Source organism: Urocitellus parryii, chromosome 2 (assembly GCF_045843805.1).
Source record: "Urocitellus parryii isolate mUroPar1 chromosome 2, mUroPar1.hap1, whole genome shotgun sequence".
Classification (NCBI taxonomy): Eukaryota; Metazoa; Chordata; class Mammalia; order Rodentia; family Sciuridae; genus Urocitellus; species Urocitellus parryii.
The window spans coordinates 189,333,129-189,358,983 of record NC_135532.1 but is presented as its reverse complement, the minus strand read 5'-3'; the positions used below and the strand labels follow the sequence as shown (position 1 = coordinate 189,358,983).

Here is a 25,855-nt window from a genome sequence, read left to right as displayed (position 1 = left end):
ACAGGTTGTAGGTTTGTTGCTATTACTATCCTAGAGGACATTCTGCTATGAGCATTGTTTCAGTAGACGAGGATTGTTTCAGTAGAAGATATTTTGTCTTTTACCAAGAGCCACTTATTAAGGTGGTTTCAAGGAGATCAGCCTACACTACCTGTCTTTCCTCTATTCAGGGGAGGTACTATTAGAGGCCCACCACTTTAATATTTTTCATCTTGCCCTTTTCTATTCATGTACCTTGAATCCCAATCAAACTGAAAAGTTTACTCTTCTTTGTATGTGTTCTGACTGCTTCACATGTCTGCATCTCTTTTTGGTCAAACCTTAGGCATGCTTCTAAGATGGTCATTCACGTATTCCTTTTAGCTGAATGTATATAGTTTCCCTCTGAAACTATATAAGCATCTATTTCTCCATGTACTATAATGTATTTTGTTTCCTACTCAAGCATAAACTACCTAAGATCTTTATTTTTCTCCAGTTTTCCATTGTATTTGTACTACATGCCAGTGTCAAAGATAAATGAGACATAATCCCAGGACTTTAAACATTCCTTCCCCTCAACTCAGCATGCTGCCCTCTATGTAGAAGGCTTTTGATAAATATTTTAGGCAGGGAAGGGAAAAAAAATCAAGGATTACAGCAGTAATAATTTTGAAATGTTAAATTGGACATTATTCTTTGGACAAATTCAGTAAACTATTGAACCTTTGACCCTATTAGAATATTCTGCCTGTATCTTGAGAGTATACTTAAAAAATAGAAAAATATGATATAGGTATAAAAGAGTAATTATTACCCACATACTAGCAGGTTATTTGATTCTTGTATATTTTTTCCTGGTTAGGTTTAACAGCTAGCAGCTCACAATTTTTGGATCATATTTAAAGACCTTAAGCCTTGTGAATCTCACTGGGTTTTGTTTAAAGATATAATTGTTTTTATTATTTTTTTTCTTTTTTGCCATGCTAGGGCCTTCATGTATTAGGCAAGCAATCTACCACTATGCTATGTCACCAGCCCTAAAGATAAGATTTTTTAAAAAATCAGAGTAGAACTATTTCATTATAGGATAATTTTTCTAGATATGAACATTATTCTAAATTTAGTGGTTTAGAAATGTGTTAATCAGTATACTTCACTGACATTTCAAAATGACTTTTGTCTTTCATTGGTTGACCTAAATTTGCCTTCTGTAATGTAAAAAATATGTACACATAGTTGGACTATCTTCTAAAAATGTGAAAATGTCCTGAAATCTGTTTGAAAGTAACAGCTTTGTTTTATTCCCCCTCCCTCCACCAAGTCAACGACACACTTGATGACATCTTTGATGGCTCTGATGAGGAAGAAGAAAGCCAGGATATTGTGAATCAAGTTCTTGATGAAATTGGAATTGAAATCTCTGGAAAGGTATGAACATCTTTTTTTTTTAGATGAAAATAGTTTTGGCCACTTTTGTTCATTGTTTTAGGTTGTCCATTAGTGTTAACATGTTTTTATATTTGCTTCAAAAGTAAATTACTTTGCAGCTTATCCTTTATGTTCTTACCCAAGTGTTTGCAAATGAAAAATTTTTTTTCTCTTTTTGTTTCTTTATTATAGATGGCCAAAGCTCCATCAGCTGCCCGAAGTTTACCATCTGCCTCTACTTCAAAGGCTACAATCTCCGATGAAGAGATTGAACGGCAACTCAAAGCCTTAGGAGTAGATTAATCAAAAAGTCATGATATTTTTGTGTACTGATTTAGTATAAAGCAAGCACAGTGCAGATTCTTTTTACAAAAACACATTTATTTTGCAAAAATGAAAACCATGAGTGAACAGTTGTTTCCTAACCCATGGCCATTTTGAGTCTTGCCAAAGAATAACAATGATGCAAAAATGGAAACAGTTTGAATTTTAATTAGAACTATTTAGGAGTGATGATGTGTAAAACTGGATTTCTTTTCTGCATGGCATAGAGAAATTATAACTATTACTTAGTGTCTGTTTGTGTTCTAAATCTTTTTACACTGAATACAAAATTCTTGTTAAATGCCACTAGGCACCAACTTAAGAAAGAGACTTGTAAAAATATTAAATGTATATCGTTAATTCTGTATCTGTTGCTTGTCCTTTGTAAATGATTATGTGTTATGACCATAGGCAGTTCATCTGCCAAATTATTTTTAAATGATCAAAAAGAACAGTGCTGTTTCAACATCTGTCTTAAAACTGCCATGAGGTTTTCTTTTTTTTTTCCTTTGGGAGAACATTCTAGTTGGTAAGTTTATTACCTTTCAAAATGTGCTTGGGACCTGCCTTAAACAGCACAAACATATTGTGCTCATCTTTAAATTATTTTACCTGGCAGAAAAGAATTTCATTTTAAACTAAAAATTGAGGCCTCTTGTAACAGTTTTCCAGGCTCTCTTCTAAACCTTATGAAAGTGAATTAAATATAATAGAAACAAAGACACTGAATTCATAATGCTTCATAGTAATCCATAGTATATTTTGGTCTTTCTTCCAAGAACTGAGATTTCCTCTATGTAACTTAATTTCTGTTTAATTTAAATTGAATTAATGTATATTCTAATGTATACTCTAAATTGAAGGCATTATTCTTAATGAAGTACAACTGTACAACTACTATGACTATACTTGACCTAAACTTTTAAAATAAAATCTTAACTTTTTTTGGGTGGGTTGGTGGTAAATAAACAACTTTGTCAGAAATGATTGCCTATGTGTGTATTACTATGTTAGCATTCTCTGAGGTGTAATTGCTATGGTATTTTATGTATACAGAGAATAAGAGAACAATAGTTAGAATTTTCAATTTAGTTAGTTTTGAAAATAATGTTACAATATATGGATTCTGACACATCCTACCACAAAAACTCTGGAGTTGTTTATGTATAACTTGGTGGATTTGGGGTGGTGGACATTTGGCCTGATGTTGGCAAAGTCACATTTTAGGACTAGTATACATGTAATGTGTGGATTGTGGAAGGAACAGAAAACCAAGCCATCTAAGTTTAGAATCCATCAATCATACTGTGTTTACTAAGAACATATTCACAATTTCCCTGAAGAGAGATGAGTCAAAATAATTTACTGGATTATGGAATGTTGACCCAGAACATGTTTTGTTTCTTGAATGTACATAATAATGCCATTTAACTTTAATTTCTTGTTTACATGTGGGGGCTTTTGGTTTTTTTAAACTATTTTGTTAAAAAAAACTGAATAAAGATTTATTACTGTTATCCTTTTTTTAAAAAAATCTCTTTTACTCTGTTTTTGGCTTCTGCTAAAATTAGAATTCTTATGATGTTTGGTAATTTTCAAAAGAGTGCTTTTTATTATTTTCTTGGAAGGAAAGTGGAAAACTCTGCTACATAACATTTTCACAACAAAACAAATTGTCTTTTTAAGAATTAGCATTTGGTACAGGATTGATGTTTGTGAATGGAGTAAGCCTAAGAAGTGGTGGTTTCATGTTAAATTATTCTGATAATCTCTTACTGGAGTTTCCAAGGACTAAATTTTAAGTTTTATATTTAAGCTCATAATTCTTGCAATTGCTTTCATTTCTGTTAAATGTGGATACCACAGAATTTTGGACTCAAAACAGAGTATACTCATTCTGACTTGGCTACATATATAAAATGCTTTGAGTGGCATATTTACGATCACTATAAATTTGTAATGTTACTCTATCTTTTACGAAATATTGGAAGTTCCTTTTGGACCTTTGAGGAGCACGATGTTTTTTATAGATTGAGCTTAATGAATGTTGATTATTTATTTATTTTTTAAACCCTGTTCTCTGTAACTTGGTAATAGGATTTTTTTTTTTAACATTTATATTCAAGCTGCAAGGGGTTGCCAATAGAGAGGGCAGAATAATAACAGCAAAATCTCTGGTACCAAATGGGAGGCAGTGCAATGTCACATTTTTGTTACCAGATGTAAATGTCATGGATGGAGGAGATTTGAGAGTACCAGAGAACTGGAATGTGGGGGTATGAAAATGTCAGTACACGTGATGATAACACCTGGTATTAGGAAACAAAATGACCATCTGTCAGGATGATTGTGTTACACAGACTGTACTTTATACTCTTAAGATGAGTGCTTGGTTATGGCAGGAGCTAGTGGAAAGGGCCTCAGGATTTTGACACTATAGAATGGGAGTAGGAAGCCAGCCATCTATGAGCTTTGTGTTATTTGACCCACACTGTGATTTTATATTTTGTTACTCCCATTTGAATGCCAATAGGAGCCTGTATTCCCCCTTTGGCCAAAAGTACATTCCCTACATCCACTTGCCCCACTTCTAGCCTGATGCTTGTGGACCTAATTTAAATATATTCCACTATTTTAGATACTTCTATGTCAAAACAAGATTTGTCCCAGTATGAAAAGGAGTGACTTTCTTCTTTGATGCTGCTACTCTGCACAGAAAAGTTTCTCAGCTGCAGAAAAAGATCAGCTTTCTTATATCTTCTCTATCAGCCATTCTTCTAACCCTAGTTCCTTGAGTCAATTGAATTGAGTTCCTGTCATGTATAACTAAAAACAACACATAAAAAAATTTTTAAAAAAGCAAACCTAAGTATTGTGAAGTCTGATTTCAGACTCCCCAAAATACCTTCCATGGTCCCTCAAGGACTTGAAATGCACACACCTTCCCATCCCCCAATGCTAAAAACATTTCTTTGAGTAGATAAATCCTTTCCAAAAAATGGAAAGTTACATGAATCAGTTTGTCAACCATCTCTAAGTAAAGCTTAATGTATCAGCATAATTAACAGACCTTTCTATTTTAATGGATGAATGCACTGAATTCCTAAAGACATACCAAGTATTCCTTCAAGATAATTGCTTTTTTTTTTTTTTTTTTTTTTGCAGGGGGAGTGGTAAAAATTAGTTCACAGTGCTGGTTTTACCTTAATTTGAAAAGTATGATCTTATGGATGAATTTATGATTAGAAAGTGGGTGTGGGTGGATGTGTATAAAATCTTGTTTATATTATATAAAGTAAGTCATGTTAAATATTACCAGCAGATCTATAATTAAAATGCAAAAACTGATCTAGTTTCATATTGCATTATATTGTTTCTATTTTAAGTTTTCAAAGTACATATATGTAATTTTGCATGTATGTATGTGTTCATATATACATATGATGATTCTTTTGAAAACTATAGAATCTCTTCCTCTATGTGGTTTTTACATAGGTGACAGTAAAATACTGAGTTACCTATAAAGAAAACACCTTTAGGGCTGAATAATTTGGAATTTACTCTTGAATAAAAGTATAAAATCTAACACTTATTAGGTGCTAAATGTGTGCTTCAGCTTGGTTGGATCATAAGTTACCAGCAGATCTATAATTAAAATGCAAAAACTTCTTGGTAACATATCTATGTTTATTAGTAAGATTAAGGTTGTGGATTATTTGTGCACATACATATATGAGCTATAAAAGGATCTTATTCTAAGTGATTAATAATATAAAAATAGGAGGCTGTACAGAATAATTTATTAAGTAAGCATTCTATGTCAACAATTTCCAGATTGTTATATAAAATAAGTTAGGTAACATTGCCAGCAGACATTCAAAATGCCCCAAAAATGGACTATTCTAGATTTATATTATAGTACAGTTTGCTTCTACTTGCAAGTTCAAAGAAGTTTATTTTTAAAAGTTAAAAAAATGTCTTCTTTGAGATACTGAAATTGAAAAGCTCAAATATCAATCTTTGTTATTAATAATAAATCAGATTCTAACCAATTGACTGTCTTTTTTATAGGATCCCTGATGATGTTCAGGATTGTGAGATCTCAAAAATAGATTTAGTTTTTAAATTAGACAGCACCCTTCATGTTTGTAGCCATTGTTAACAAACATTACATGCTATTATGAGCAAACACCTTCCAAGCACTCGAGAAATAACAGCAAACAAGCCAGATACCTTCACTGCCCTGTTGCAGCTTACAGACTAATGGTTTGGGGCTCAATTATGTATAGCTTTAAAATGTGTATATATATATATATATATATATATATATATATACACACACACACACACACACACACACACACACACACACACACACATAAACAGAAAAAAAAAATTGGCAGTGCTGGGGATCAAACCCAGAGCCAGTTATGCTAGGCAAGTGTTCTACCACTGAGCAACACTCCTAGCCCATGTATTTTCTGTAGCTGAACATCAAAAAGCCAATGTTTGGGGAAAATCAAAAGGTTTTACATTGTGTTTCTATACATCTCTTTTGAAGGACTTATGTGGGCTCTGTGCCATAAATATTAGATTCAAAGGCATCAGTTCTGATTGAATTTATTCCTACATGGAGTAATAAAATTCATCTCTGCTGATCAGCAGAACCAATTCATTAATCAATGTTAATGAATCTTCTAACTGTCTCTTCCCTGATCATATTCCTTACATATATTACCAATTAAAAATTACAAAGCTAATAACCTGTCTTAATAAAAGTTTCAAACTAAAACAAAAAAACAAACTGATGTCTATATATGTGTGCAGTCTCATTATTTTTTTCTATTAGTATCTTTTGTTTACAATGTACATTGTAGCTTCTGAGAATAATTATTTTAAAGAAAATAATATAATTTAAATTGTTGAATTAATTTTTTAAAAAACACAGAACTGCATAAGTTATTGATGTAAAATAAATTTGAAGTCAACCACGTACCTAATTTCTATTTTTGTTGAGAAAGAGAACAGAATGAAAAATAGTAAGGAAAAAATGGCTGTCACACAATAGGAACTCTTATCTGCACTCAAGATGCTCCTTAGAAACAGAAAATAGACTTTGATTCAGACTTGTCTTTACCCTCTTTTCTCTCTGCCTTCGGTTGCAAAACCAAACTCTTACTACTTCTTTCTCAAGATTCAGTTCTTCAGCCATCCGCATGATCTCCTGAGAGGAAGGCTTATTCTGTTCTCCAAAGTGTCTCTCCAGAGCATCTTTAGCAGCAATACTGGGATGGAGCAGTAGGGGTGAGAGTGAGATTATGTAGATTTTAGTGAATTTTTTGGAAGAACAAAATCAAGTTGAATTTCTTACATATTGATATGAAAAAAGAACTCTAAGGTTAAACACTTGTAAATACAAAATACATTTTGTTAACATTTAGTTGTTTATTGTATTCCAGAGAGCATTACTGATGCCACAGGAAAAAATAAATGAGGGTCCCAGCCTTTCTATGTTTATTCCATTTATTGCCACAGGAGGGCACCAAAATCTTGAAAAAGGAAATGAACAATAGGCATTTGTAAACATCCCCCTCCTTCTCCAAATTGTTTGGGTTATTTTTAATAAACAAAATATCTTGTGAACAACTAACCAATGGAAGCAAAACCTGTCTTCTATCATTTTCTATATGTGTGCCTCACATAAATTACAAAAAACAAGAAAACTTTTGGGGTTGAAATGCAAGATGTCATATTCAATGTTAAAGACGGAAATACACTGAAATGGCTAGTTTTGTTATTTTTAGTCAGATAGAAACTGTCCTATCAGAGCAAGTACATTTTCTACAAAAGTTCTCTTAGAACTTTCTTACAAGTGATTATTTGGTTTTTGTTTTTATCCAAAATTTCTGAAACTAAAATGTTTTTGAATCAAACTATATATTTTTCATGAACTGTTAAAAATTACCAGCTCTCTATTGCTCACTATTAAGTTTTTAAATTGTTTTATAATCTATCTTTTTTTCTTCAGTCAACTTTATTCATTTTACATGTATGTTATGTTGTGTCTACATTATATTAAAATGATGATTCCATTTGTAAAATATCTTTTTTTCCCTATAATAATATTGCAAAGGAATACCTTATAGTTGTTCTCCGTTTCCTTTTCCTTTCATTTGCTCCCACTTTTTCATTGTACAAAGCTATAATGTGGAAGAGAGAGATAATTACAAAGTCAATTTAAAAGAAAATAACTATCATATTTGGATTTCTTATTTTCTTCATGAAGCAATGAAAAATAAAATTACTTTGCATTTTTGTCTTCAATTTTTGCAGTCTTTGCCATTTTATTTTACGTTCCATTTTTTAAAAAAGTTGAAACAAATAGTAACTTTCCAAATATAATTTTTTTGCAAATCATATCCCCACCTTACTTTTGTTCAAACATTGCTATAAGTATATTCAAATCTTGCTCTATATCCAGCATTGACATTAGTACGTGTAAAAAATGTTAAATTACTCATTGAGAAATTCCTTATGTTATTTATTTGGAAGACTGGTGTGTACAAATGCTCTGCATATGCCAATTTTAGGTTGTAAAGGTATTCATGTACTGTTAAGTCAGTGGAGCACAGAGGTAAAACATCTGGGTGTGTTCAGATATTTTACCACTTCGTTCTGATGTCACATTATATAAAAGTTTTCCTTATATAGCTTATTCTGTCTTCAATAAATTGACTTATACTTTCTTTGCACTGTTCTTCCCCTTCTTCTTTTCTTCTTTTCCTCCTTCCTTCCTTTACTCCTCCCTTCCTTCCTGTCTCTTTTTGTGATGTAACAAGATGTTTACTTTTCATCTCAAAGAGAAAAGGGGAGGAAAACCTCAAGCCTCTTGCTTTAGCATTAATCCTCCCACTTGCAGTAAATACTTTAGATTAAAACTCAGCACGGTCTTCAGGGATTTAGCTTTAGTACCTCCTACTTGCTCAGCTTCCTCCAGCCATTTTGATAATATTGCTTTTAGTTTGCATGCATTTTTAAAACTGAGTTGTAGGTTTTCAAATCTGCAGATGGTTGTCTGACTGAATTCAGAGCCATGCACAGCTGCCAGGGCTTCCCCAACGTTTGTTTGGGTGTATCCTGTGAAAGGGCAATAAAGATCATTAGCTTCAGCTTTTTAAAAAGCATCACTTTTGGTTCATTATCACAAATATTTGTGCATCTTTCTTTGCCAACTATTACTTTTTAAAAATAATATATTTTTGACAATTTAGAATTATTTAGTAAGGATCAGTATAGGATTGTCCAGTATTTCAAAAAATATTCCTTGTTAATTAATGAATTGCTTTTTTTCTAAAAGTCAAAAAATTTTATATGAGGCTGGGCTGGGGCTATCACTCAGTGGTAGAGTGCCTGCCTGGCATGTGTGAGGCACTGGGTTTGATCCTCAGCACCGCATAAAAATAAATAGATAAAGATATTGTGTCCATCTACGACTAAAAAAAAATTTTTTAAAATTCATATGGGAACATCTACCATTTGTAATATTTAGTCAAGTTGGATGGATGTATTATAAATAATTTATAAGAAAAATATTCTTATCTTTTATCATGATTATTAAATATCAGATGATATATGATAAAAACCATTAATATATCAAGTATAATGCATAAAATATGTCATAGATATTTTAACTCCAAATATGAGTGAAGTACCAAATAAAACTAAGAAATATGTATACTTTCCCTAAAAATATGTCTATAGTGAGGTTATGATCATACATTGTATGCATACGTCCAAGCACATTTATTATATTGTTTGGTAATGCTTCTGTCTCCAAGCAAAAGATCCTTATTGACTGTCCCAAACATTTCTAGAATACAAGCTAAAATAAACCATCAACATGTAATTTGAAACATTCACGGCAATACAAACAGAAGACTGAAAATAAATGTCATAAAGATTTCTACTGCTGTGTTTATTACAATAGTAACTACATATTATTTTCAGGGCCTAAAGCTATATACCTATACCTATAAAGTGACTACATATGATGCCATCAATAAGTATCATTATAAAATTCTCTGATTCATTTCACAAGTTCATCGGTTCAAACTGTCATTTCATTCTACTTTTTAAAATAAACTACTTCATGAATTTTAATGACAATTAATTGTTATAGCTGTTATGTTAAAAACACTTTTCAATAGAAAATGAACAATAGCTCTGAATAGACTGTCACCAGAAAACAAAATACAAATGAGCATTAAATATGTAAAAGAATACGCCTCACTCAAAGGAGAAATTTGAAATGAAACTAAAATGAGAGGGATTGGGGATGTAGCTCAGTGGTAGAGAGCTTGCCTAGCATGTACAACTCCTCCCCCACCCCCACCCCACCGCCAGCATTGTAAAAACAGAAGGGTGGGGACAAATACCGTGAGATGTCATTTTTACTTATTTGTTTTGAAAGATAAGATTAATAACATATTTTTCAACCATTATTGACTTTATATTCTTGTCACTGTTCTAGATGCTGAGGATACACTATTAAAGACAATAAGAAATAAGAAAAACAAAACAAAACAAAACACTTAACACCTATTTTCTTATATTGTGAGGGTGGCAAAATAGACTATTGGTGGTAGTAAAATTTGGTGTAATTTCTGTGGAGACTAGTTCAACAAAGATCTATTACAAGTAAAATTTTTAATCAGCATTTAAAATTTTTAATCATACATTTTTCTTATGTATATATTTATATAGGTATAAAATGCATATTTAAAGTTAGAACTTTGGGCATTGTTAAAGTTAGGCATTGTTTTTGACATCAGATGATAAGAAACCTAAATTATACCAGAAGAAGTTTTGTAGAATACATTGTAGTATATTTTATAAAATGGAAGTCAACAGATCCATACAAGGAAAAAAGCTCTAAAAAACTCAAAACTCTTCCAAATAACTCTGCATCAAAGAATATGTTCTAATTTATATATGCACAAGATATCTGGAAAAATACAGGAGAAACTAACAACATTGGTAAACAGAAATTTTTAATCATGTGAATGTATGGTCTATTCAAAAGTTCACATAAAATATAGATTAAAAGGGCACTCCCAAACTAATCTTGAGGTAGATAAGTTTTAAAACAGTACCTTTACTTAAAAAACAAACAACAACAACAAAAAAATCCAAACAAACAAATTAAAGAAAAACACGTTTTTTTGGCTATTAAGGATTTACATGGAAATAATGTTTTTTGTAGATTTTCATAGTTTGACTAATTGAAATCTGCAGTAGAGATGTACAATGAGAATTGTCTTAGACTTTTGAACAGAGCATTAGAAATTTCACAGTGACAGAGTAGGATTGTCATATTAACAGTCCTTGTTCTTAACACATACCTAACTTAATTCTCCTCACTTTAAATTCATTGGCAAACTTTTCAAGCTCTCGAATTTCTGGAGAATCCATGTCTATTGGTTCTTCAACCAGTTTGCTCTTCCGCCTGAGTTCTTGCTTGAATTCAGCGACTGTGGTGTCCTCTGCCAAGAGAGGCTGGTGGAGGGCAGGAAACCCATGACCCAGGGTGTGATCAGGAAACTTGTAAAGGCAAGGAGTTAAACTACCTGTGAGCAAACAGAGGAAAGCACAGGCCATTGGTTATTACCCCTTGTTTTTACACAAGCCAGGGTCTTGCCTGTTAGAACCCCTTATTCTTGCCTGGCCAGTCTCAATTCCTCAAGGTTACCTTACATCCAGTCTCCCAAAGTAGGAGTCACAGTAACTCAGTAGAAATGAAATTATTTATCTTCACCTTCTCCAGAACAGCAAAAACAGAAATAATGTCAAAGGCAAGTAGCAAGAGACTGCAAATAATTAAAATAGAAATATTTTACAATTCTCTCAGAAGTTTAAGATTGTCAATATTTTTTGCCCTTCTCTCTCTTACCTATTCCTGAGAATCTGAGTTTGTATCTCTGTTCTCGTAATTAATTGGACAAATAATCTTTAGTGCTGGGTAAAATTGAAGCACCAATCATTTTGAACTAGCTGCTGTGCCACAAGTTTTCTTGTGACTGGGAAATTGATTTTACAATATTAATAAGTTGCACTTTTTAAAGAATTAGTAAATGTTTAATTTCAATTGGGAAATAATCATATTTTTAAAAATACAAAAACAGGTAAAAGAAATTATGAGAATTTAAAAATACATTAATATGTTTAAGTAGATTTTAGGAATGAACAGTCCAACAAAGGGTGATTTTACAAGTTCTATTAAAAAGTTGTCAACAAACTTTCTGGAAAATATGTAATAGAATGGAATAACTTCTTGGTGATTATTTAAGGAAAATCAAAAACAAATGGCAAGGGAGATACAATTATAGATATTAAAGGTAATCACTCATAAATGATGAACTATTGATTAGTTTGTTAAATGATAACAAAAATGATACACTGTTCTGATATTTTAGAAAATGCTGTCCAACTCCATTCCTCATTAGGAAAAAAGGAATCTATCTCCATATAGGAGCATAGGTGACAGTATGGCATATAAGATGAGTTCCAACATACTTTTTAAAATCTTTCTTCATTGGTACATTACTGTTTTATAAAGATTTCATTTCTGTTTATTTTAAATGACATGTATAACCAAGACATTTTGGTACAGAAATATTGAGTAACTTGTGAGTACAAATACTTAAAAACAAATTATTATAAAATATGTGCAATAATTGTTCTTGAAAACAGTGGAAATATATATCAAGGCTTCATGCTCCTTACAAAATCCATAAACCCATAAACATATTCACAAATCAGACATGAGTAATAATGTAAAAAATAAATCTTTGATTAATATATCAGTATGTAATGAATAAAATTATTACTAAGCAAAGTGTTGACTTATTTATATGAGAACATGTAATTATAAAGTGCAGCCTTATCCAGTAGAATATATCATTTCCTAATGAAAATTAAAGATACAAATGAGAGATTAAATAAAATGATATTAAATAAAATTGGTTGCTTCATATGTATGAAAAATATTTGGAAGACACTAGTTTTGTCTTGAAAAATGTGTGTATTTACAAACCAAAATTATCCAGTTAAATTGTTGTGTATCTTCTACATAAGCATACCATAAGGTCTGAATGTGTTAGCAATTTTGATTACTATTTTCAATTTGTCTTTCAGATCAGAATCATTTACTACTACAAATCCTCTATGCAACACTTTGGGCTTATTTCTCATGGTAATGTTCCTCATGCTTACACAAACGAATGAGTTAGAATACGTATTTTCCCCCCAAATTTAAAATCTAGGAAATTTAAGAAGAAATTAAATAATTTTCTTCAAGTGCCACAATGAACTATTCAATAGTAAATAGAACAGAATTCCACTAAGCACTCAAATAAACTACATCAAGACAATTACCTAGTTTATTTTCCAAACTGTATGCACTCAGGTAAGTTAAATGACTTTCCTTTAAAGGTTTTTCCTGCATTTAAACACATTTGGCTACATTAAGCAAAAGCTTTCTGACAAAATATTAATTAATTAAAAAAGTGTATTATCCCTATTTCCAGGAATATTCAAAAGTAGTTTATACATTATAAATACTGCAAAGAAGTGGACACTTAGAAAATAAATTTTAACAAAGTTCATGAAATGTGTATAAGAAATACTATGCTTCAGTTTGGCATCCCAAGAATAAAGACATGATGTGCAATACATTTTTATTCTATGTTATATAAAAGTTTCCACAATTATTATCAGTCTAACAGTTTTCTTAGAACTAACCTTACACAATTCAGCATAGCAGTTGCAAGTACAACCAAAGTGCCATTTATAGCATGTGTTTTTCTAGTTAAGGGAAGTGGGGAGTAATTGGTACGGTATATGAGGCAAGAAATTTTTCAAATCTTTTTTGAGTCTGGATTACTGAGGAAGAAAAGCAGAAAGAAAGTAAAAGATCTGCTATTCTTATACAGAAAATCTCTCACAAACATTTTTGGAAACATTGATAAAGCAACATTGTGTCTTTAGATAAAGGATCTAAAGAGAGTGTGCACTAGACAAGCACACATTTAAATAGCTCGGACCCATTCTCATCCTCTCCACAGCCTAAATATGTCTTCACAGTGAAGATTAAGCCACCACAGCCCTTCTGAATTGTTCTATATGTAATTTTGTATGGCAGAGGTGAAGGATAGAGGTAACTCTTAAAGCAGGCAGTGGAGGACAGAGGTAGGGCTTGCCTTGCAAGGTACTGATTCTGTACCATGGCATGGGGCAAATTGTTCTTCTGCAACATGTGACTAGCTGACAACTTCTCAGGTTATGGCCTTGGTGCCTTAAAAGAAGAAAGGTGGGGGTGGAGAGGGAAGCAACTACTTAGCCATAGAAATGCATGAAAATATGTATTGGAATATTTCTATTTATTCCATCTTTTTCCCCATGCATAAAAATTGAAAGCAAACCATAAATCCCAATTCTGATCTTTTCACCTTTATTGCACTGGTGAATGCAACTGTTTGCAACAGGGTCCACTGCCAGTTTTTGTAAATTAAGTTTAATTGAAACATAGCCATGCCCATGTAGCTTGGGACTGCTCTCCTGCGACAATGACAAAATCAAGCACTTGCAACAGAGTCTAGAGAGCATAAGATATTTACTGTCTGGCTCCTGACAGGAAAAGGTCACCAATTTGTAGTCTAAAAGGGAAAATACTTCACGTTACTGCTACTGAAAGACCTTTTCTGATTGGTTGAGAGGCAAATGACGTTGGAACTATTCCTTCCCTCAGAGTGGATAATTCTGAACAACCATAGGAACACTTTAGGGTAAAACAAAATGAAAGAGGAGTGGAGAGATGGAAGGAGGTGAGAGGGAGAGAGGAAAGAACAGACTGGACAAAAGAAATTTAAAAAGCAATTTTCTTTTTTTTTTTTTTAATGAAGAGATGGACTTGAAAGTAGACTTTGTTCCTCATCTCATTGGTTGAAGTAATTTTGGGTGCTCCTTGTATTAATTCAGGTTGGGAGGAGGACATTTTCATTCATAATTATCCTTTCCCTTATTATCCACTTCTCATCAAAAGAGGATGGATATTCATCCTTTTGGTTAATTCCCGAACATATTTCTTTCTTCCTTCTTAAAATTAAACTTTAAAACAAGAACTATCATACCAGTTCTTGGTTCTCCATTGCATCTTATATCCAAGCTAGAGTTAATATTCAGTGCCAGGAGGCTGATTTGCTTCAATTCCTAGGAAGGAGTGACATCCCAATGAGCTAAATCTCAAAACTCTGCTTTAGAAGCTGGAGAACACAAGCAATCTCAGATACCCAAGAATCAGTGTTAAGGATTTTTGTTAATATTTCGTTCTGTGCTAATCTAGAAAAGATTGGAGTAGCATTTATATTTCTGTTTCCTGTTATTTGCACTGTAGATTGTTGAATTGTCTAAATTGTTAGAAGTGAAGGAACAGAAGAAGGTATTTTAGCAACAAGAATATATGAAGAGATCAAAACAGAAAGCAGGTTGAGTCGGGTACAAATTTTGCTGCTAGATTTATAGATATGGAAAGATTGAAGCTCAGAGGTGCTATGTGACTTGAACAAGGTTAGTAATTAGTTAATGGTGTGGCTTTTGCTCCCAATTAGTCATTCTGTTTATGCCTGTGCCTGAACGAGGAGGTACAATGGATTCATCTGATGATTAAAATCCCCCATACTAAACTAACAAAGTATTAGCTGTAGCTCTTCCCTTCCTGTGAGCTAATTCAATAAAATGCTCAAATGAAAGCATCAGAGTATAGGTAATAAAATAAATAAATTAAAATAGTAATTTCACATCCTTTGAAATATAATTCTTTCTGGAGCTTCATTTTCATGCAGAGCATGTGACACAATCTGTCTTTGTTGTTGATAAAATGCATCTGTGGATTGGGAGAAAGTAGCTGATTCACACCTTCTAATGCTTCAGAAAATTCAAATAACAACCAGATTTCTATTATGTATTTTATATCTTTTTTTCTTATTTATGAATTCCTGTATTTTATGACTCAATTTGTGCTGCTTCTCTGAGAATGAAGGCATGAAAATATAGATTCTTTAAGGTTTAATCTGCCATGAAGAAAATGCTAATGGTGGGTATAATGTCAAAATACAGACTTTCTGACAAATTATAAAGCATATCACATTTTAATGATATCTCTCTCAGAAATATTCAAATACAACTGTATGCTTGCCATAGCGAGTTTTTCATTCAGTGAAAAAAATAATTTTAAGGTCGCAATTATACCTGCAAATTAATAATTTTGCTCTTGTTGCCCCTAAGCCAGGTTTTGAATCTGGTTAAAAGGTTTTCTCAGGGGACTTTTCCTTTTTAATTGTGATGAAGAAGGGATTAGTTAAAGAGAGTGTGTTAACTGTCTGCTTGAGTGAACTTGTACTCACAAAACCTGAACTGCCTGTGGACTTTTATTGTGAACCCAATCTGTTGGCTCCAGTCCCAGGAACAGTATGGATGTTAGGTTTCTGAGGCCAGCTGCAAACCCATTGGGCCAGCAGTGGCCCTCTTGGATGTGGTAGAAGGGAAGAGTTATCATTAAGGATCTGAAGGTATTATGGCAAGAGACTATTGGCTACTGGTCTGTGGCCGATTTTTCATTTGTGCTGTCTTCTAACAAGGGGCAGGGATTGCTTCTGTGCTGGAATAAGAGAGAAACAAAAGGTAAACCCATGGTTTGTAGAAATCATCGTCAATGAACTTTCCTCCAAGAGACAGCAGCACCTAACTATGTGCTTGTCATTTCCCATCTACATAATCAAAATATTGTAAGACAAAAGAAAGCGGTCCACCTGCAACTGCAGTAGCTCAATGCACAGATTTGACCATTTTATAATGGGAAGTAGTTCATCCCTGAGGAGGGTTGTTCTTATCACCTATGAACACTGATTAACTTAGGACATGGGTCATAAGTGGTCAGTTCTTAAAGACAAAGAGTATCTTTGGCTTTCCCTATTTCTGAATTATTAGAAATCATATCAGGCTTCATTTTACCATTAAAATGAGGATGCTAGTTTATTTGAAATGTTATATGACAGAATGTAAAAAAAAAAACAAAAAACTAATCTTTTTCTGAAATACTTTAAAGTTTTAACTGTTTTTGAGTCTTAAACTGAGATGTTTCAAGAAATTCAAGAATAGAATTATTTCTTTTTATTTCAAAATTATAGCCATAAAATGATGTTTCTTCATTTCAAATTTTATCTAGATTATAATGAAACATAAAAGATATTTAAAAGTTAAATATATGATTCCTTCATCCAAAATTTCTCAGTATTATCTATCTCTCTCTCTCTCTCTCTCTCTCTCTCTCTCTCTCTCTCTCTCTCACACACACACACACAGAGTCTTTGTTTAATATAACTAATGAGAGTTCTTTTCGTGCTATAGAAATAAACATAGAAGATTAACAAATTTGTTTATAAAATAAACAACAAATAAAAATTTGTGCACAAATTGTGCCCTGTATTAATCAATTAAATTTTTTTATCTCCTCATGCCCTAAAATGAGTAATGAGTTTTTTCATGAGGAGATCTCTTATCCAGATTTTTTATCTTCCTTAAAAACTATGCTATGGTTCAGAAAAATACAAATCAAAACTACACTAAGATTTCTTCTCAGTCAGAATTAGAATTGCCAAGTTTAAAAGGAACAATAATAAATTCTGATGAGGATGTGGGGTAAAGTACACTCATACATTGCTGGTGGGATTGGAAATTAGTACAACCACTATAGAAAGTAGCGTGAAGACTCTTCAAAACCGAGGAATGGAACTACCATTTGAACCACCTATCCCATTCCTCAGTATTTATCCAAAAGATCTAAAATTGGCATACTACAGTGATTGCCGCAGTCTGGCTGGGCACAAAATAAGAGAGCCACCATACAGCCTTGTAGGTTCAAACAGCAACCTTTATTCACAGAACTCTCACCGGCCCTCTACACACACTTCCTGAACTCTCACCGGCCCTCTATACACACTTCCTGCACTTCCTGGGAACACACTGCCTCCACCGGGCTCCACCGCCAATTCTCGAAGAACCCCGTGATAACTCAATGGGAACTCTAAAGTAGCAGGCGCCCAAGGCAGCAGGATCCGCCCTAATCCCAGAGCCGTCCTAATCCCGGAGCAGGGTCACCTTTCAACCATTCCCTTTGGCAAAAATGTCAGGGGTCATTCTGACTAAACTGTGGCTCTCAACAAGTGATGCAGACACTTTAGTATTTATAGCAGCACAACTCATAATAGAAAAATTATTAAATAAACCCAGATGCCCATCAACAGATGAATGGATCAAGAAATTATGGTATACACACAATGGAGTTCTACTTAACCATAAAGAAGAATAAAATAATGACAGTTGTTGGTAAATGGATGGAACTGGGGAAAAAAAAAATCATGCTAAGTGAAATAAGCCAGATTCAATGATCAAGAGTCAAATGTTTTCTCTCATATTAGGAAGCTAGCAAAATAAGGGAAGGAAAGTGGTGAGGGAAGGGATCAGATATTATGAAGATATAAGGTAAATCAGTGGAGTAGAAGGAGAACCAGAGGGAGAGAGGGAGGAAAGAAGGGAAAAGGGTAAAAATATAAAATGAATTTAACAATAATGTGGTACATACAAATATAAATGTACCAAGAAGAATTTCACCTGTACATATTTGTAGAAAATTCCAATCAAAAATAAATAAATAAAGGAGTGAGAGGAAGATCCATAGAGGAAAGGAGACAGAATGGAGGAAGGAGGAGGGCAGGCAATGGGCACCGAATGAAGATTGAAATCAAATTGCTTGCACATATTATTTTGCCAAAATGAACCCAAATACTATGTATAATACTCAAATTTTAAAAATGCTATGTGTTCATATGAGCCTAAGTAAATCAGCAATTATGCTTGAAATGGTGATACTTTACTTATCCAGAGGAGATAAGTATGTAACTTAACTGATTTCATTCTCAGTTAAGACTCTCAAGCATCTCAGAAAGGGTGACCAAAGCCCCAAATAGCTATCAGGAAAGTCCTCGAAGATTACTGTCAGCTTTCAGACAGTATCTTATTAATCTTTATGGACCAAATAGTTCAAAAGAAATACTGTGGTGAGGGAGATGTTCAACAAATCTCTTATGTCTGATATGGCAGCCATAGCCACATGAGGTAACTGAGCACCCAAAATGTAGCTAGGGCACCTGAGGGAACTGGATTTTAAATTTTATTTTATTTCAATTAATTTACATTTAAATGTAAATGCTACTGTATAACTATTGAAGGCAAGCCCAAAATAGCCTCAGGTGTCAATTGGCAGTTTGATTTTTTTAATTTTCAAATTAAAAAATGCAAGGCAAACATAAGAGTTTAAAAGGACAACAGTTTATAGGTTGAATAGAGCAATCAGATATGACCTCCATGATCTCCAAGGACATCAAAGATCAGGAAACATCTCAATAAGTGGTGATTTTACCAGTAAATTTCAAGGCTAAGATATCAGAAGAATTTTATGTTATGTACTGGTCATTATTTCCAAAAGACCAGAGAATTCATCAGTTTCCCTCCATTCAATATCATATACAAAGATAATTTTTCTTACCTGCCATCACTCCATAGGTTGATGGCTGGTTTCCATAATGACAGGAAGGAACAGAATAATGAAGTCCTGTTGCTGTATTTCCCAACGTTGTCACAGAGAAATATGTGCAGGAACATTTAGGAGTTTGGATCAAAGACAAAATAGACGGGACTGGTAAGAAAATGTATGAGGATTCAAGACACATTCAGTTCATTTCAAAGATACACATTTATGCGATTCTTAAAGCTATATACCAATAATTTCTTTTCACTGGGGAGAAGTTTTTAGTGAGTAGGCAAAATTAGGGCTCAAACTTCACTTCTGGTAATGAGATCTTAAGTCATTGGAGTAAAATATAACTTTCATTAATTATCCTGTGATCTGTGCTATAGCTACAAGTACCCCACAAAGGGATGACGGGTCAGTGTAAATCCTGGCTTTTGGGGGAGTTTCCATCCAATATAGACATTACAACAACCAAGAATAGCCTCTTAACATTGTTGTGCTAGAAATTTTTCTCTGTAAGAATAAATAATGAAATTGACTCTTGAATAGTCTGTAGGTTTGCTTATTTTCCTAACAACTTCCTTTCAAGGAAGAGGAAATGACAGTATCCTGCCAGTGCATACGATTGTAACAATATCCCTGCTTTCAGGGTGTTCAGCAAAACCTGTGAAAAGGTATGATGGATTTGATGTATTTATGCAGGTTTTCTATGCACATATTTATTCAACCGTTTTTATGATAAAGTCAATTGGAAAATAAGTTCATTGTCAATTGAAGATATACATAAAGCTCTGTGTAAACATAATCTTATTTATATATATGCTTCATAGAATCAATGTGTATTTTAATGGAAATTTGAATTACTGAAATTTTATCAAGTTTTAAATATAAATCAAGTTGACAAAGAGCAAGGACTATCAAATATTAAACTGTCAATGTTTCTTTATATATTTTCTCACTTTTCCCTTATATTCTGGATAAGGTGGTAGAATTTCATAATCATAACATAAACCAATCTTATGAATAAATGAGATATCATATAGTATAGGACTAGGATCCTTTGAAAACAGAAGGCCCATACTCTTTCCCTTTGACTGTGGGCATAGTGGCACACACCTGTAAATCCCAGAAACTTGGGAGGCTGAGGCACAAGGATAGCCGATTTCACACCAACCTTAGCAACTTAAAGAGGCCTTAAGGGCTTAGCATTCCCTTGTCTAAAAAATAAAAATTAAATCTTGGGCTTTGGCTCAGTGGTTAAGCACACCGGGGTTCAATCCCTGGTACCAAATAGGAAAAAATAAATATTAAGATACGATCTAGTGATTAAAGACTTGAGGACTATTCATAAAGAAAAATATATTTTGTCTAAATATAGAACAATCTTTAATTTTTTTAAATGTCTGAAAGTCATTTTATAACTGACATCAAAAGAACTGAAGTTGTTTTGCAATATAAAGATGACAACAAAATCTTACTATGTATTCAAAAATCAAACAAATAAATATAAACACATTTAATACCCAAATTTTCTAATTAAAACCAGTTTTTCCAATTCATAGACAATTAGATACATATAACTTCACAAAAAAGTATTAATCAATTTAAAACAGCCTAAGGTTTTTTAACCATTTTTGCTGGAATGAAACTTTTTTACTTTCAACTTTTAAATAATTTTTTATTCTGGTTTTATGAAGTTGGGTAAAGAATAAGCTCATTTACTAAATGCTCTGGTATTTGTTTCTTAAATAAATAGGCTTCTTACTCTTGAGAAGCCCATACTCCTTCCTTTTGACTGCATAATCATTGCTTTCCTAAAAAAAAAAAAGAAAAAAGAAAAAAGAAAAAAAATCTCTGCTTGTGCCTAAAATCAAACAAATAAGTAGGGTTTTGAGCTTAAAATTAGATCTCTTTGCTAGATCACTACCTCAATTCTAAAGTTCATTTTCATGCTGACTAATACTTCTTCATACAGCAGTAGTTAAAAGAAGCAATATATTGTTCTTATACCCAATCTGTAAAATGATTTATTATTTAAAATATATGATTAACTATATGGCAATTTTATATTGATTTATAGTATATGTAAAAAAGTATATATAACTATATATGTAATATTATATGTATATAACAATATATATATATATAATAATATAACAAATGATTATATGAAACACTTGGTTCTATTTTTAAAAAATATGTTTGAGGATACTTCCAATATTGTCTTTTTAGTTTAATTATAGGAACCTTTTTAGATGAAAAAAAACCCTATATTGAGTGATTTTATAAAAGTCCAAGTATCCAATCTCTAGATTTTTAAAAATTCTTCTAAATTTTTTGTTTCAAAACTCTCTAATTATAGTGAAAGTTAAACCTTCCATCTTTAAAAACAGAACATATATTTATCAACTCAAATTTTGATTCTATATGTACAAAATTTTATTTTATTTTTAAATGTGAGGCAAATTACATCTAGAACAAAAATATTGAATAGTGCATTACTACTTAATGGAAGAGATATACTCTATTCAAACCTTTATCCATTAATAAATTAACTTTGAAGCAGTTTGTTACCATATAATTAAGGAATTAATGCAGTAAGAAAGCATACATATTTGGCTGATTGTGGGGAGACTAAATATTTAAATTCCCAAGTTTAATTTCTATTTAAAACAGATGAGAAAATCATAAGAGCTTGTTTATATAGTCTCTGTGGAGCTCAGTCTTGAGAAATTTAACTAAGTTAATGTACTATAAATGTTATATTACTTCTAGTGATTTTATATTATGTTTAAGACATGTTTATTAAAACATTTAATTACTTTATTCCTTAAAATCTACTGTTGTTGGCATTGGAAATTATTCAATTGTATTTATTATCAAGTTTATGACTTTTAAACAGTTCCACCTGTGATTTGAAAACCAACTAAATCTTTAATAAAAAGAAGTAGTACCTAGTAAATATTAAACTATTTTAGAATACTCACTTCATTTTTTTGTTATACATAAATGTTTTCACTCAAATATTTTTCAGATTAAAAAAAATCCTGCCCACTGCTTTCATATGTCTAAAAGAGATTTTCTTTATTGTAATAAAATCAATAATAATCTAGATGATTTCCTTAATATTTCATTTAAAAGTCTGTAGGCATTTTGTTTTTTTAAATATGTTTAATATTTAACAAATCAAATGAAATTGAAGGGAAAATATAAAAGAAGCAAAGAGATTATTCAGTAGCAAGAGTCAAAGCATTCATTCTGCAAATTTTAGGCCTCGCCATATGGAAACTGTCAAAGGAGTCAGTACCTGTAGACATCACATTGGTGGCATGGTTGGAGACTGGTAGGCACTCGGCAGCACTGTGATGCATTATCAGAGGCAGAGTTGCAGAAGCGTCAGAATTCAGAGGTATAAAGGTATCAGCCGGAGTAAAAGATTGGCAACTCATTCCCACAAGAGAGTAGAAAAATAAGAACTGCTGCTCCCCAAATGAAAGTTTTACTATATTACTGTATCAAAGGACTGATTCAATTCTCCCTACCTGCATATATACATCAAGAAGTCTCTGAGGCACCAGGAGGGCGCGTGCTAGCATTTATACTGCAAGGAAATCCCTTTATACATGTTAATAGTCTTTTCCCAGGAGTATTGCTTTATCAACCTGAACTGTCTTCCTTTTTTACCCAAACATATCCATGCCCAAGAAGGAAGCTGGTTCTGGGGGATAGCTTGAGGGGAAGGGAGAAATCTGAAACTCTGACAACTTTACTAATCTGGATATTTTGGAGAGGACTCAAGAACTTTGAAAAAGTGTCTCTCAAAGAAATCATGTTACAATTAATTGAAAAATAGTAGGTGTATTTTGGCGACTAGCAAACGTAATTACAAATTTATACATTTTTCCCCCTCTTTGGCTAAATTATCATTAAACCTGAAAAATAACACGAAAGAGAAATACATACTATGTAATGTTAAGAATTTGAATATTTAAGTGTTATTGGAGAACAATTACTGAGAAAAGCAGATGCAACTAAATATGAGAATGAATATGTTGGCTGTTACTGATTTAAACACAACAATGCACATTTTTTTTTGAGAGAGAGAGAGAAAGAGAGAGAGAAAAAGAGAGAGAGAATTTTTTAATATTTATTTTTTTTAGTTTTCGGTGGACACAACATCTTTATTTTTTTATTTTTATGTGGTGCTGAGGATTGAACCCAGAGCCCTGTGCATGCCAGGCCAACTCGCTACCGCTTGAACCACATCCCCAGTCCAACCATGCACATTTTTTAAAAACTGTGACAAGTAATTAAATTGATACTATACTTAAGTGGAAAATGGAAAAAAAGGAATAAAATGTAGTAATGTACAGAGAAGACAAACATGAGTGTCCACATCTTTCCCTTGATTTCAATTTACTCATCAACCACTAACATTTACTAAGTTTTAACTAGAATGCTGACAGTATTCAAGGATTCTTTCTATAGCTATGTCAAGCAAATCTCACAGCACTTCTGTGGGTTATGTATCATATCATCCTCATTAAGCCAGACTGTGCCAGAGTCTGAAGTCTGGGCCAGAGCCTGGAGTGAACATGGTAGCATTGAATGCAGACTTTTCACACCGAATATATTGACATTATATGGGAATGAAAAAAATACAAATACCAAAACCAGTTGATTCAAAGATAAATATAAGCGTCAAAATTTTTAATGATCATGATTTCTATCTATAACTGAGTAAATGCAATATTATTTAGAGTATATATGCTAGGATAAAATAGTAAGAGTTATCTGATAGACATTAGACATTACTGATGTGAAGGTCATGCTTCATTAGACTCTGAAGTTTTTTATTATGGAATATTTCAAGATAAGTTAGAATTGGTTGCTTTAGGTTAAGTTTAACATTAATATTGAAAAGAATACATCTTCTAAAAACTAGAAAAATTAGTTAGTAACCAATTGATAGTTTGTAGGAAAATTTGTTAAAGATTGCCTAAATCATTAGATATTGACTAAAAATACTATTCTAAAAAGATATATTTTTCCATTCTGTATTAATCTGCTCTTTTATAATAATTATAATAATTCCTATTAATCTGCTCTAATGAGATGAAGATTTATATAGCCAAAAGCATTTATTACACTTTTGCAGAACTTTAATAATTTTCAGACTTAAGTATATAAAAACATGGTCTTCCAGTATGTTTATAAAATTAGTATGCTAAGAAACTAAATGCAAATAACTTTATTGAGAATAACTTAATGAAAAGATTAAGCTACATGATATTTATGGTGATCACAATTTGAAAATCACCCTTAATAATTTTACTAGTATTTTATAAACATCATGGGAATATTTTTGTAAATTATATCAATAAAGTAATAATGGAATACCATCAAATCTGACTAGCAAATAATAAAAAATTTCCTAGTAATTTAACACAATAATTAAAGTATGAAATTGCAATATTAGACAGTATTGCTTTAATAAAGTAATTTAAAAAGTTTAAGATAGGCATTTTGGCAACCACCTATAATCCCAGCTACTCTGAAGGCTGAAGCTAGAGGATCACAAATTCAAGTCCAGCCAGGGCAACCTGGCTGACCTTGCCTCAAAGAGCTGGGGTTGTGGCTCAGGGATAGTGGGCTTAGCATCTAGCATGTGCAAGGTCCTGGGTTTAATTTCTAGTACTGAAAAAAAAATTAAACACCTGTCTATGAAATGCAAACTTCAATGATAGAGTTAAAATGCTCTCAAACTAAGAAACAGATATTTCCATTATAATCTTCCCAATATCATAAGATATTTATTTACCAATTTTATTACAAGTCTTGTAAGCAATTTTAATACTCATATAATATTGAATTGTATATAAGTAGCAATTAAAATTTTTTCACAAAAATTAGAATTGTATGCTTTTAAATGGGGGTACACAGTTAAATAAATTAAGATAAAACAAAAAACCTGAAAAAAATTTTTTTCACTTATTTTTGGTATTTGTGTTACTTTCTTCTTTTTACTTTTGTAAACAAGAATGTAATAAACATTTCCATCCAAAATATTTTAATGATGTATTTTTATGATATAACGTAGGATTTTTTTGCATGCTCCCTTTAAAGATTGATTTTGAGATGTAGGGGTAGACAGTGTGTTTTACAAACTTTTATCATTTTTAAAATAATTTGTTCTCTTATGATTTTGTTTTCAAATATTATGAACAAATTGGGCAAAACACATTGCATATTATCAGGGAACAAGGGAATTTTATAGAATCAGGCCACAGGAAAAGATTGAGGAGAAAATGGGAAGCCATTTGGCACAGATGTTCGCCTTTTCTATTTTCTTTTATTCTGTCTCTCAATTTTCTTACTCTCTGCAGAGTAGCCTAGGCTGATGTTTACTCCATAGCCACCTCACGCATCATCTTAAACTTTCAAGTAGGCAAAGGGATAATCTTGCAGCTTCTTTAT

At 32.2% G+C, this 25,855-nt stretch overlaps 2 protein-coding genes across 3 annotated transcripts in view; one reads left to right on the top strand and one right to left on the bottom strand.

Annotated features, from left to right (window-relative positions):
- The window catches only part of Chmp2b (charged multivesicular body protein 2B), a 30,756-nt gene extending 27,565 nt beyond the window's left edge, over positions 1-3,191 (top strand). Inside the window, exons 5-6 of the mRNA XM_026394003.2 lie at positions 1,304-1,410; positions 1,603-3,191. Coding sequence (XP_026249788.1) covers positions 1,304-1,410; positions 1,603-1,713 — 218 coding nt within the window. The 3' untranslated portion in view covers positions 1,714-3,191. The remainder of the gene's footprint in view (positions 1-1,303; positions 1,411-1,602) is intronic.
- A 3,617-nt stretch (positions 3,192-6,808) lies between these two features.
- Pou1f1 (POU class 1 homeobox 1) lies at positions 6,809-22,827 on the bottom strand. Of its 2 annotated transcripts, none has more exons than XM_026394000.2 (6): positions 22,686-22,827; positions 19,394-19,543; positions 11,136-11,360; positions 8,707-8,871; positions 7,874-7,934; positions 6,809-7,019 (listed from the first exon to the last, which is right to left on the bottom strand). In XM_026394000.2, the coding sequence occupies exons 1-6, from the start codon at positions 22,825-22,827 to the stop codon at positions 6,809-6,811; spliced, it is 954 nt and encodes a 317-aa protein (XP_026249785.1). The 2 variants fall into 2 exon arrangements, with proteins under 2 accessions (XP_026249785.1, XP_026249787.1); XM_026394002.2 differs by having other exon boundaries at positions 19,394-19,465.
- Between the last annotated feature and the right edge of the window lie 3,028 nt (positions 22,828-25,855).

Bases quoted from the DNA above. Each gene is read 5' to 3' on its own strand.
- Pou1f1 (XM_026394000.2), bottom strand. From the start codon at position 22,827: ATGAGTTGCCAATCTTTTACTCCGGCTGATACCTTTATACCTCTGAAT. The intron at 8,872-11,135 runs GTATGTGTTAAG...GCCCTTTCACAG, and splicing joins AGTGAGGAGAATTAAGTTAG to GATACACCCAAACAAACGTT. The intron at 7,935-8,706 runs GTACTAAAGCTA...TCCACATTATAG, and splicing joins GGAAGCTGAGCAAGTAGGAG to CTTTGTACAATGAAAAAGTG.